We start from the raw sequence: 14,905 nt of genomic DNA, 5'->3' as shown, positions 1-14,905 counted from the left end.
TTAAAATCTCTGGAAATGTCGAGAGCATTTCCAGAGTTAGACAAAGGGAATGGAAACGTCATGACCCTTTTGAACAAATAATATATCTAATGATGTATTTATTATAGTAGTAGGATAATGCTAAAAGAAGCTGACCAGGTTAAGCTAAAGTTTAAGTAAATAGAAAGATGACGACTTTCAGGGGGTATATAGAAAAGATTGCAAATACAACTCAGAGGATAACTGCAATACCGAAACAAACATTGATAAGTAAAGTAAGAAAGTCGTTTTACTTCTTTACAAGGATTTGATACAATTTATTTGGCCTGATGTGCTGATCTGGTCTCTGGTTTTTGAGGAGATGTGGTACAGCGGAGAGGGTGCAAAAGAGAATGTTAAGGATCATATTGAACTGTGGAATATAGATTATGAAGACACTGACAATATATGGACTGCAGACACTAGATAACAGATGACAGAGGGGGTTGATAAGATAGAGACCTACAAACTTCTGAAAAGATCATATAGGATACCAGTAGATGGAATTTTTAATTTTATGGAGGGGAGGGAGAGGATGAGAGGGCATCCATGGAAGTTGAGAATGAATTCTCAACTTCCATGGATGCCCTCTGTCAGGAAAGTCAGGAAAGATTAAGAACTAGATTTTTTTCTTTTAAAGTGTTTAATGACTGGGTGGCAAGTACACAAATAGTGCTAATGAATTCAAGAGACAATATGGCAGGTGATGTGTGATATGTGGTCTCCTTCGATGAGTCCCTAACTTTCTGGATCCTTATAATAACAATAATAATCGTAATTTTCGCATAGCAAGTTTTTTTCGCTTGGTTATAAATTGAATTAAGCTTGTCATTTTCTTGGTTAATCCTTTATCTGAGTGCAAGTTTAATATAATTTTGTCAATATCACATTTCTGTAATTTTACTGTTAGCTCCAATTCTTAACCATACTGGAGATCTTTTCCACCCTTTAAAGTAAAATGAGATGCTAAAACCAAAAACCAAAGAAGACAGATTTAATAATAACAATCAAAGAAAAATAAAATACTTAATATTCAATACATCTCTAATATTCTTAATTAAAATAATAAAATAATATGTTGAAAAATTATTCTTACCAAAACATATACTGTCAATACCCTCTTTATTATCATGAAGACGTTTTGGAAGAAGAGAATGAAGGCGTGATGAGAAACCCAAAAGTGGGTTTTCTAAGCCAGTTACTCTAAAAAGACATATAATGATTATCAAAAAGTATATGATATAGTATATACAAAAATAAATTAATTAAGGTTGGTGCAGTAATTTTAATGAAATTAGTTCTTTTCTAAATATACACACAATCTGTATCAAAATAAATTTTTCTGCAAAACTTTCACGATGAGTGAAATAATCATAATAGTATTTTTAGTATGGAGATAACATCAAGGTAAATGTATAATATAGCATGATTATTAAGTAGATTTCATCAAAGTCAAATTAGCATTATCAGAGAACAATACAAAAGTAAAGATACATGTATGCAGGCAAATTAAATTAAACTTGCCAAGAAATTATATTCTTGTTTAATCCTTTATCCAAGCATAAGCAAAAAAAAAGTTTGCATGTGAAGTATCTTCATAGCCAGGTTACTTGTATATAGAGGCTGATGCCTTCACATCAATTGCTTTGGTATTCCATATGGCAAAGCACACTTCCTTTCAGGCATGTATAATGGTAAGTATTATGTGAAGGATCACTATGTATGGAAGTGGTGAACCCGAAGTATCTGATGCTGGATGGTGCCTTACTTCATGTAATATACATCTGTATATTATCTATAGACTGGTCTCTACTCTTTTTTTCTTTCTTTCTTTCTTGTAGTTCCTTTTGCTTCTTCCCCTGCTATTAAGAGTAATTGAGGGCTAGGGGTAAATCTTTCCTATTTTACTATTATCTTTCATCTCATATAGTAGGAATCTGCTTTCCCATCCAAAAGGCAGGTTCAGAGGCCCTAAGGTGGCAGCCCCACCACCGAACTCGCCCTACAAAAGGTTGGTAGCCTATCCAGGTTAAATTACATTACTCACAAAGCTCTGAAGAAGAAATATAGGATGGATTTAATCAGAAATGACCTGGCTAATGGACACTGATTTCTCTTCGAAAATTAAAAATCAGCAATACTTGGAATGTCCATGGAATCACACACAAAACTGCTGAGCTAACAGAGAACTAAAGAAAATAGAAGCATAGATACAGCAGCAATAACTTAAACAAAAAAAGAAAAAGGAGAGGTCTCAAATTCTGGAAAATTATGTTATGATCTTCTCTGGAGTCCCAGAAGACAAATGGACTTCATTTGGGGTTGCAATTTGGATTAATAAAAAATGGAAAAACAAAATTCTTGTGGAATGATAGAGTGGGAAGTAACCCAATGACAGGGTGCATTGGATAAAGGGAGAATCAGTAATCAATAACAATGGAATTCTATTAAGGGACTTTTGCATATTTAACAATCTAAAAATCAGCACTACTTTCTTCAGGCATAAATAAGTACATATGAGAAGCAAAAGGAACTAAATCAATAATAGATTACATTATTAAATTACATTACAACAAACTAAATAATAATATCAAGGATACAAGGGTTATTTAGAGGGAACGAAATTGATAGTGATCACATTAGTTGAAAGCAGATTTGAATTCATAAAAAAAACCACATACTCCAAAAGAAAAAAAATAAAAATAAAGAATCAACAGTTAATAAACAGCAGAGTGTTAGAAACTTAAATAAAAGTAGAATAAGAGATAAAATAAAACCAACCACAAACAAAATTGAAACTGGCTGAAAAAACATAAAGGAAACCATACTAAAAGCAGCAGAAGAAAGCTTAGGATACAAATCATGGAAAAACAAAAAAAAAATGCTCAGAACTTGAAATAATGACTTAAGGGAATTAATCAAGCGAAAAAAACAGGATTTTTAAAATCTATCTGCAGAGCAAAACTGCTGACTGTATACAATATAAGAAATTATGGGCTGAAATCAGAATGCTTTCAAGAAGTATACACAGAGAAGATTGGTAGTGATATGCTCTAAATCATTAGAGCATATCACTGGACCACAAAGAACATGTTTTAAATTTTTCAGGCAACTACAAACAACAGAAAAATAGCAAATTAAGAAATAACCTAATTTCCAAAGAGGATTGGACAGAACAATACAAAATACTGTGGAATGAAAAACAAGAAATAGAAAACAATGACAAAACTCACAAAACTGAAGATATCAATATACAAGAAAGTAAAGAAGAAATAGTAATGGAAGAATTAGAAAAATAATTTAAAAAATCGAGAAACAGAAAAGCCCAGGCCTAGACGATATATGCGTTGACCTCTTTAAATATGCAGACAATAGCCTAAAAGAAAACCTACTTAAACTTTTCAATAATATCTGGAAATATCAAAAGATCCCAAAAGAATGGGAAACTAGAGTAGTAATAAATATTCACAAAAAAGTCCAAGGATAAATGTGGAAATTATAGCGGCATTACTCTTTTAATAAGAGGCATTATTTTTTTCACAAATGTTAAAAGTATCAGAAACAAAGGGGATAGAGTTTGATGCCTTAGTCAATATGTTGGGGCCTCAGATTGTAAGCATTAGTGAGACGTGGCTATCAGAATCAGACATACTAACTGGTGTCAAGTGTAAAGGGTACACTATTTTTAGGAAGGATAGAGAGGACAGGAGAGGAGGGAACATGCTGCCAATGATATCCAATGACTTGAATCAAGTTAGAGTTGAGACCTATGATTGTACTACTACTAACAGTATTTCATGTGGAAGTGAGTTTGAAGTCATCAATTACATAACAGGATGTTGTTACACAACTGGTGGATCGGTTGCTATTGATAAAGAAATGAATCACCAAATAGAAAAGATGAGCAGGAAATGAGTAATCATCATGGGAGACTTTAATTATCCAAATATTGATTGGGTAGCAGTAGAATCTCATGAGAAGAATGAAAATGCATTTATTGAACTGTTGTGGGACAACTTCCTCAAGCGACATGTGACAAAAGGAACTCGAGGTCGAAGAGAAGAGTGTTAGATTTGAATTGTTCATATTTGGTATAAATATATTAAAACATAACTTTATTGTAATGAGACCATAAGCTTTTTAATAAAGATCATACAAATAGCCAACCGGTTTCACTAGCTGCTGACTAGCTTTCTCAAGGCTGTAACTATGCGAATACAAATGCAAAAAATTAAATACAGAAACAATAGTAACTGTCAAGCAGCTCCATTTGATATTTCGTGTGGTGTAGTGTGCATGCGTTCAGATGCTTTAGTCAGTATCAAGTACATGACTACGTGTCACATGGTTTTTCGCGAATTGTAGTTCTGTTGAGCTAAGAGAATACATGAGGTTTTTCCACATATCTTTAAGAATAATACCCTGATTTCTATTTATACTGCTGCTTCTTTGAGAGTTCGGTGTCTATAGTCATCTTCGATGTAAGGCATAGAGCTGTTTTTCCAGTCTATAATGTCTATAGACGTTATATAACTGTAAGACAGTCTATAACTGTGAGACAGTCTATAACTGTCTCAAATCACGAATACTCTATCTCTTAATGGTTACCCTACAAACATTTAAAAAAAAATTTCTGTTTAAAAATAACCATCAACAACATGAAACGGTGTCCCAATATGTGTCCACAGCAGTCATACAATATGTTAGTACAGTGTCCACAAAATTAGCTAGAATGTTAAAAGATCATAACATCAGAGTGGTTTTCAAACCAACTACCACGATCAGACAGATCTTAAGATCACCTAAAGATAAGGTCCCATTTTTTAAACATCCAGGAGTGTATGAAATTCCATGTGGCCTTTCCTATATTGGACAGACTTCTAGAAGTCTTGAAATAAGACAGAAAGACCATGTGGATGATGTCAATCACAACAGAATCATCACATCAGGTTTAGCTCATCGTTTTTCAACTTCCAACCACGTTATAGACTGGAAAAATAGCTCTATGCCTTACATCGAAGATGACTATAGACACTGAACTCTCAAAGAAGCAGTAGTACTACGCACAGGCAATAATTTAAATAGAAATCAGGGTATTATTCTTAAAGATATATGGAAAAACCTCATGTATTCAATTAGCTCAACAGAACTACAATTCGCAAAAAATCATGTGATGCATAGTCATGTATTGATACTGACTGAAGCATCTGAATGCATGCACACTACACCACATGAAATATGAAATGGAGCTGCTTGACAGTTACTATCGTTTCTGTATTCATTTAATTTTTTGCATTTGTATTAGCACAGTTATAACCTTGAGAAAGCTAGTCAGCAGAAGTTTTAGTGTTAGATTTGATTATAATGTAAGAGGGTGTTTTAGTAAAAGATGAAACTATTCTGCCTCTGGTTGGTGACAGTGATCATGGTACTCACTTGAGAAATGACTAAGTTTATGAATGTTCCATCCAGAAAAGATTACATGCTGAACTACAAAGCAGGAAATTATGACCAACTGAGAAGTATACTGAGTTAAGTAGAATGGGATCAGTTGATGGATGGGAAGAACAGTGCATGGGAAGCATTTAAACAATACTTAGTGATGCAGTACCAGAATGTGTCCTGAGAGTTAAAAGAATAAATAGGGTAGGAGAAAAATGGATGTGTAATATGGAAAAGATCGACATCAACTAGGTACATACTGGTCAAAGTAATTTATTTGATACTAAGTAAAAAATACCGATAAGTTACGCCAACATAGCTGTTTGCTTCCTTAGAGTGAATTAAAAAGATAGAAAACAACTTAAACACTAAAACTGTTCATGAAGGAATGAACCGAATACGATTGTATTTTTTACAAATACAGAAGAATGAGTACATCACATGGAGAGAGCGTGTATGAAAGCAACTATTGTTATGTAGGAATGTTCTGTAATTAGCAGCCAGAGATTTAACTCTGGCGTGCTTAAAGATCTTATGAGAGTCTTCCAAATATCAGTCAGAATTAATCCTTGGTTTCTGTTCAGGTTGTGTTTAGAACGGATTACTGTTATGGCTTCTTTTATGATTCGGGAGCAGAAATCTTCCTCTAAATAGGGCATGGAGCATTTTTGTCCCATTCTTGGAGAAATCAAGTGCTAACCCCGAATTGTCTTCTCCGTTGTTGTTTACATTTCCTACATGTTCTTTTTTTCTGATTTCCAAACTTCTAGAGGTCTGACCAATATAGTTTAATCTGCATGAACATGAGATATTATAGACACCGGCATATTTGAAGAAGGCATGACTGTCTTTCGGAGATCTTAAAAATTGGCAGATAGTCTTTAAAGGTTTAAAAGTCACTCATATTTCATGTGGCATGAGGAGTGTAGCAATCTCTTTGGAAAGCGTCCCAGCATAAGGAATGGCGATGGTAGATTTATAACGGATTTCTTCAGATTGTTGTTGTGGGAGGTCACAGAAAAGTATCTTATGGATCAATTTTTTGGGGTAACCATTGTCTATGAAGTTTTTTGATATGTGGGATATTTCATCTTTGAGATCTTTATCTTCTGTAGCAATGCGAGTGGCCCTATTTTTTAGCATGCGTACGATACTTAGTTTTTGAGAAATGTGGTGCGAAGATGTGAAGTGCAAGCATCAACCTGTGTTGGTTTGCGATAGACTGCAAGGCTATATGTTATCCATGTTATCAGTGATCTCTGCCCCGGCTCGGACAAACAAAGTATCGCTCGAGCACTACTTCGTTCGCCTTGGGTTCAAAACAGCCATGATTCCTGAGAGTATTCCCACCTTATGTGACCGCTAATTCATAAGTAGTATAGAAATAGAGGACGCGACACAACATAAATAAATAAAAATAAAAAAAAGAATTTTAATTAGGAAAAGAGTTTTGGAAAATTTTCTAGTCTTTTTTCCTTTTTCTTTTGGGGGGCCAGGGCTCCTTGGCCCCCTCCCTGGGTGTGCCAATGGTGGTGGAGGTATGTGGATGACATTTTTATTGTATGGAAAAACACAGAAAAAAGGTCTTTTTGATTTTCTTACCAAGATCAACACAGAAAAAAGGTCTTTTTGATTTTCTTACCAAGATCAACTCCTTCCATCACAAAATAAAATTTACCTTAGAATTGAGAAGGATAAACAATTACCATTCCTGGATACTTTAATTAAGAAACAAATGGATGCACGTATCAGCCTTGCAGTCTACCACAAACCAACCAACACAGGTCAATACTTGCACTTCACTTCTTCGCACCATATTTCTCAAAAACTAAGCATCATACACATGCTAAAAAATAGGGCCGCTCTCATCACTACAGAAGATAAAGATCTCAAAGATGAACTAGCCTACATAACAAAAAACCTCATAGACAATGGTTACCCAAAAAAATTGATCCATAAGATACTTTTCTGTAACCTCCCACAACAACAATCTGAAGAAATACGTTAGAAATCCACCATCGCCATTCCTTATGCTGGGACACTTTCCAAAGAGATTGCTACACTCCTCATGCCACATGAAATACGAGTGACTTTTAAACCTTTAAAGACTATCTGCCAATTTTTAAGATCTCCGAAAGACAGTCATGCCTTCTTCAAATATGCCGGTGTCTATAACATTCCTGTGGATTAAACTATATTGTTAGACTGCTAGAAGTTTGGAAATCAGAAAAAAAGAACATAGGAGATGTAAACAACAATAGAGAAGACAATTCGGGGTTAACACTTGATTTCTCCAGGACAAACCATACCATAGAATGAAACAAAGGCTCCATGCCCTATTTAGAGAAAGATTTCTGCTCCCGAATCCTAAACACAACCTCAACAGAAACCAAGGATTAATTCTGGCTGATATTTGGAAGACCCTCATAAGATCTTTAAGCATGCCAGAGTTAAATCTCTGGCTGCTAATTGCAGAACGTTCCTACATAGCAAAAGTTAATTTCATACATGCTTCATGCGTGTGATGTACGCGTTCTTCTGTATTTGTAAAAAATACAATTGTATTCGGTTCATTCCTTCATGAACAGTTTTAGTGTTTAAGTTGTTTTGTATCTATTTAATTCACTCTGAAGAAGCCAAACAGCTAAGTTGGCAAAACATGTCAGTATTTTTTATTTAGTATCAAATAAATTACTTTGACCAATATGTACTCAGTTGATGTCAATCTTTTCCATAGTTCATATGGTCGAAAATAACATAAAATCATTATGGATGTGTAATCTTAATAAGCAAGAGATTCATAAAAAAAGGATGACATGGAAGGAATACCATGTGCATAAGGATGATGTCCATTATGAAAATTATAAGCGACAGGCTAGAATAGTCGCATGTTGTATGGAAAGCAAAGTCTGAGTAAAAAAAGAAACTGGCTCTGTGTGTTAAAGTGAACCCACAAGATTCTATTGATATGATGCAAGTAAAAGAAAGAATGAATATGAAAGAATAACTCTTAAATTTTGTCATGTTGTACCATTTAATATTGTGGTAATTCACATGGAGAGAAGACGCAAGGAATACAAAAAGTGTCATTGACTATGTTATTATTAATAGTGATGTTTTCTCTCTGGTGAAGGACACTAGAGTGTACAGAGTATTTGAAATTGGAAGTGATCACCATTTAGTCTTGAGCACGATAAAATTGAATTTCATATTGAAAAGAAGAACATGCCAGAAAAAGAAAGTTTAAAAGCAAATAAAAGTTGAGCAGCTCTCAAATATAAGCTACAGACTGAAATATACAAAAATTATTGAAGAAAAAATGAAAGAGCTTGAGAACAGGAATCAAACCTTGGAGATTCAGTGGCAAGCTCAGAATAAAACATTGATTGATCAACAATAACATAGTCAATGAGACTTTTTGTATTCCTTGCGTCTTCTCTCCATGTGAATTACCACAATATTAAATGGTACAACATGACAGAATTTAAGAGTTATTCTTTCATACTCATTCTTTCTTTTACTTGCATCATATCAATAGAATCTTGTGGGTTCACTTTAGTACACAGACCCAGTTTCTTTTTGTACTCAGACTTTGCTTTCCATACAACATGTGACTATTCTAGCCAGTCACTTATAATTTTCATTATGGAGATCATCCTTATGGACACGGTATTCCTTCCACATTATCCTTTTTTTCAGCCAGAGAGGCATGTGATGAGGTTGTCTGCAAGGATAGAAAAATCAGAACTCCTTCGTGGTTAGGAAGTTAAACAGGCAGTGAAGAAAAGAAGAAAGCATATCAAAAGTTCCTGGCAAATAAGTCAGCTTGTGCTCTTAGAGATTATACAGAGGAAAATGTAAGAAAGCTAAACTGTGTAAAACTAGCTAAACAAAAGTCATGGGAAGACTTTGGTAAGAACATAGAAAATAAATATCAAGAAGGTGGCAAGATATTTTGGAGGTTGTTGAAGAAGCTCAGAAATGGAGGAAATAGTGCTATAAAAGGAATTAGAAATGATAAAGGTGATATGAAAACTGGAGAAAAAGATATCCTTGAAGTATGGAGTAATTACTTTGAAAAATTGCTAAATGAAACTAGCAGTGATGACAGCACAGTGATAAAAAATACTGACCAGGCATGCAATCAGGAATACATATCCATACTTAAAGTAGAAAAAGCCATCAAGAGTCTGAAATGTGGAAAGGCAGCTGGAGTAGATGATATTCGTCTAGAAATGCTCAATTATAGAAGTATACAAGTCTTACAATGGCTGAACTGCACAGTTCAGAGGGCCTGGATATAGGGACAAATTCCAGATGATTGGAGTAGAGCTCTCTCATAACTATATATAAAAAGGGAAATAAAACTCATTGTGAGAATTACAGAGGTATTTCACTGCTGAGTGTTCCTGGTAAGATTAACAGAAGTATACTTGTGTAAATCTTGAGAAACGGTTGAGAAGGATCATGGAAGAAAAGCTTGGTGAAGAGCAAACTGGATTCAGCCAAACAGAGGCTGTCAAGATCAGATTTTCACTTTATGACAAATAGGTGAGAAATCATGGGAATATATGACAATGTGCCAAGAGAGAAGCTATTCAAAACGCTACAGTTGTATGGTGTCAATGGGACATTAAATCAAGCAATACTTAGCATTTATTTGAGTTGAAAGTCAGCAGTTAGAATTGAAGGAAGTACAGGAAGATGGTTTAATATTAAATTTGGTATGAGACAAGTACATTATCCCCTCTGTTATTCATTATCTATATGGATTGCATTATGAAGAAAAGTGGTATTAAACATGATATCAGAATTGGAGATGTTAATGTTAGCTTTTTGCTTTATGCGGACGATGTTATACTTCTGAATAAATCCGCTACAAGTTTGCAAGATTCCCTGCCTAAATTGAATAACTGTTGTAATAGACATGGTATGAAATTCAGTAATAACAAGACAAAAACAATGAAAATAGGCAGAAGCATTGAAAATATCAACTGCATTCTGAATGGAGAACCTCTAGAACAATTAAAACATTTCAGCTACTTAGGCACGATTTTTAGTGAAGATGGTAAATTAAATATGGAAATAGACAACAGGATCAACAAAGCTGGTATGGTAGGAAGTCAACTGAATAAATTTATATGGAATAACAGAGAAATTAATCAAAACACTAAAGTAGCTGTATATAAGACAGTGTTCAAACCAATTTTAACTTATGGATCTGTGAGCGGGGTTAGAAGTAAAGCACTTGACCACATACTGAGAAAAATTAGGGTAGTGAACAGATGGCATCAATGACAATATCATATTTAAAAAAAAGAGGATATTAGGAAAGAACTTGACATTGTTAGATCCAGGAATGTGTTAGCAGGGCTAATCTCAGGTGGTATGGCTACTTAAACAGAATGGGAGAGAAAAGATTAGCAAAACACGTGTTCTCTAACAGGTTGGCAGGAAAAAGATCCAGAGGAAGGCCAAGACATAGGTGGATAGATACGGTAAAAAGTGCATTAGAAGATAGAAATATAAGATCTGACAATGTTGAAGCCTTCACAGGTAATAGATTGATTTGGAGGAAAATTGTAGATAGGAAGTTAATAATGATGTAAATTTTTGTAATGATAGTACTATTTGCATGTAGTACTATCATATCCTGTACAACCCTTTAGTGCAAATGTCAAGAATTTGATCATGATGATGAACTCTTTTAAATACAAATAATATGAGGGTTACAGATGCTGAAGAGGTTTTTCAACTAATGAGTCCATTTTGTTAAAAGTTATCAACCAGTTGCACATGATATTGAACTCACTCCTACCTCTTCACTGAATGAAGAAACTCAAGTATATAAAGACGAGGTATTAGACGTGTTGCACAAACTTAATAAGAATTCAGGAATAGGGACTGATGGAATCAGCATGTGTGCTAAAAGAGTGCTCAGCTGAACTGGCTATTCCTTTGACAAGGCTGATTAATATGAGTCTCAGAACAGGAAAGATTCTTCCGGAATGGAAAGAATGCATGGTAATTCCGTTATACAAGGGTGGTGCAAAGACCGATGTATCCAACTATCGACCAATTAGTATCTCAGGAGTAGTGGTGATTGGAAAAATTGGTTAGGGCTTGCACTCAGAAATAGGTTGACAGTGAATCTCTAGTTTGCAATGATTAACGTGGGTTTACTAAGGGGAAGTCATGTTTCAGCAACTTGCTCACATCTATAACTATAATCGAAAATAGTTATAGATGTGAACTAGACAAGGGGAATGGATTACCATTCCCCTTGTCTAGTTACCATTGATACCATTGGAATGGATTGGATACACCAAGGAATGGATTGGAATGGAATGGATACACCCCTTGGTGTATCCATTCCTCTTGTCTAGTTACCATTGAACTAGACAAGGGGAATGGATACACCATGATACTTTTGGATTTTTGCTAAGGCTTTTGACAGAATACAGCATGGTAGACTGTTGCAAAAATTGGAGAATATGGGTTTGAGTTATAGAATATTAGGGTGGATAAGAAGATGGCTGACCGACAGATATCAAAAAGTGGTTTACAGGGAATGAGAGTCCGCAAGATTTAAGGTAGCCAGTGGTGTACCTCAAGGATCATTGCTTGGTCCTTAATGATATTGGGAAAAATTTGACAAGCAACATACAAGCTGTGTGTAATTGCAAAGCTGAAAGGAACATTCTCATGTAAAGATGAGGATGTCATTTTGCCTCTTTACAAGGCCTTGATAAGACTTCACTTGGACTATTGTGCGTAGGTCTGGTCTCCTTGTTTCCGTTGTGATTCTGATATATTGGAGAGAATACAAAGGAAAGTATTAAAAATGATATCAGGATTGTGGAATACTGATTATAAAGACAGATTGAGAATTTGAAGATTGCAGATAACAAATAGGAGAAAGAGGGGGTGTTATGATTGAGACTTACAAACTTTGGTCATTTCAGTTGATGGAATTTTTCAATTTATGGAGAGTGAGAAAAGGACAAGAGGGCATCCTTGAAAGCTCAGAATGAATGCCACTAAGAGGGTAAAGGCTAGATTTTTCTCTAGTAGGGTGGTGCGTGATTGCCATTGGATGTTATGAGCGCAAGCAGTGTGAATGAATTCAAGAATAAGTATGATAGCTGGTGTGCGTAGTATATGGCCTCCCTCGATGAGTCCTTGACTCCATGGAGGTCTCTCTCTTAATAATAATAATAACAGCATCTAAAATATGCAAATATCTTAAAGAATAGACTAATTAAATACACAGAAAATTATTTAGAAGAAGAACAGTGTAGTTTTAGTAGAGGATGCACAGATACCTCTTTCACAATACAACAGATCACAGAAATAAGAAAAGAATTTAACCTCTCCACTTTCCTGCTATTTATTGACTACGAAAAAGCATATGATAACTTGAACAGAAATCTATTCTGGAAAATATTACAAGATGATAAAATACATCCTCAACTAATTCACGCAATAAAAAAGTCTCTACAGAGAAATAAAAATTTACATCAAATTTGCAGATAGAACGTTATCAGAACCTATAATTATAAATTATAGGTTCTGATTTTCCATAAATAATAGAAAACTTATTTCTTAGTTAAATTCCATCTTTGATGGAATTTAACTAAGAAATAACATACAGCTAAATACAATACTTTATGCAGATGATCGAGTACTAATTTCAAATTCAGCGGATAAACTCCAAATTGCAACTAACCATCTATACTAAATAGCAAAAAGATTTAAAATGAAAATCTCTGAAAACAAAAACTATGGCAATGTGTGGAAATGCCATTCAAAAAGCCAAAATTATGCTTAACATAAAATAATAGAACAAGTTACAGAATTCAAACAGTTAGGAAAAATAATCTTGCAATTCAATACTGATTCACAATAGAATGAATGGCATAATTAAAAGAAATTTTGGAAAACAAATGACTAAAGAAACTCTATTAAGATGACCTCTAAAACATCTCTCAAATTTGGAAGTAAAACTTTGATTCTAAAACAAAAAGACAAGATTGGAAGCATAGACGAAGTTTCTAAGACCTCTCCTGGGACTCACTAGATTAGATAAAAAGAAAAACAAGAAATAAGAGAATGATTATACAAAACCATCATACAAGAAATAGAAGAATACCAGCAAAATTGGGTACACCACACAGAAAGAATGAATAACAATAGGATTCCTAAACTAGCACTAGAATATAAACCTACAGGAAGAAGAGACTGTGGATGTCCAAGACTAAGATGGAAAGATCAATCTACAGAGCAGGAACAACACATAAAAAAGCTATACAGTGGAACCTCGGTTGTCGAACTTAATTCGTTCCCGAAGGCTGTTCGGAAACCGAATTGTTTGAAAACTGAAACCATTTTCCAATAAGAATTAATGTAAAATGGATTAATCCGTTCCCGAATCCCAGATGATTGTTTATTTAAACCTTAATAACAGTAATTCATGCATAAGATCGTATAAAAACATAATGAAAATGCATAAAATCTTACATAAAAAGAACAAACACAATACATAGATAAAATAAAAACGAAAATTTAACTTCACTTTAACTATACATACGGAGGAGAGTTGATGGTGTAAGTGGAAGAAGGTGAGTAAGGGGGAGTCACCTGATTCCATAGAATCAGGTGACTGTCCTTCTGGTGGTTTTTCTCTTTTCTGTCTCTTGGTACCACTCAACTCTGCTTGAGACATACTGGGCCTCTGTCTCACTAAAAACCTATCCAATGACATTTTTTTTTGCCTGTGTTTTAAAATGTTTCTGAAGTGAGACATAGCACTGTCATTGAAATGGTTTATGATGCAGTTTGCTACAGTTTTGTAAGGGTGATATCTTGCCACAAAACTTTGCACCTCACCCCATTTTGCACACATTTCTTTGATCAAAGAACTAGAAACATCTTTTGCTGCTCCTTCTGAAGGTGTTCCAGTTCTTCCGTGGTGAGCTCATTCCTGTGATCCCTTTGTCAACTTCCAAGCCCATGCTTTTGCCCAGAGACACAATATCATCGACAAGAGCAACATGCTCAGCTTCAATGTCTCCGTCAGCTATACAGTCTGACCACAATTTCCTCCAGGCCGAGTTCATCGTCCTGTAAGTCACTTGCACCCAGGCTTTGTCAAGGATACTTAAGCAATGGAGGATGTTGAAGTGATTTTTACAGAATTCTCTGAGTGTTAATTCTGTGTCAGAAGTCACTTCAAAACACCTTTGAAACAGTGCTTTGGTGGGGGTTCTTAAAGTTCGAAATGACCTGCTGGTCCATGGGTTGAATTAGAGTTCTATTAGGGGCACGGACTTCACTGTGATAAAATTAGACTCCTCCACTAACTCGTCCTCCAAGCCTGGAGGGTGAGCAGGAGCATTGTCCATTACAAGAAGGAATTTAATTGGCAAATTTTTTTCGTGAAGGT

The 14,905-nt window shown here is 34.8% G+C and overlaps 1 protein-coding gene across 3 annotated transcripts in view; it reads right to left on the bottom strand.

Annotated features, from left to right (window-relative positions):
• Slob (Slowpoke binding protein) overlaps positions 1–14,905 on the bottom strand; it is a 352,791-nt gene that overhangs the window by 211,358 nt on the left and 126,528 nt on the right. For all 3 annotated transcript variants that reach the window (XM_090415589.1, XM_090415597.1, XM_090415606.1), the window contains exon 7: positions 1,115–1,221. In XM_090415589.1, the coding sequence (XP_090271715.1) occupies positions 1,115–1,221 (107 nt within the window). The remainder of the gene's footprint in view (positions 1–1,114; positions 1,222–14,905) is intronic.

This window comes from Typopeltis vanoorti, chromosome 1, assembly GCF_054136105.1.
Source record: "Typopeltis vanoorti isolate ZY-2024b chromosome 1, IOZ_Tvanoo_1.0, whole genome shotgun sequence".
Lineage (NCBI taxonomy): Eukaryota > Metazoa > Arthropoda > Arachnida > Uropygi > Thelyphonidae > Typopeltis > Typopeltis vanoorti.
This window is presented reverse-complemented; position numbering and strand designations above follow the sequence as displayed.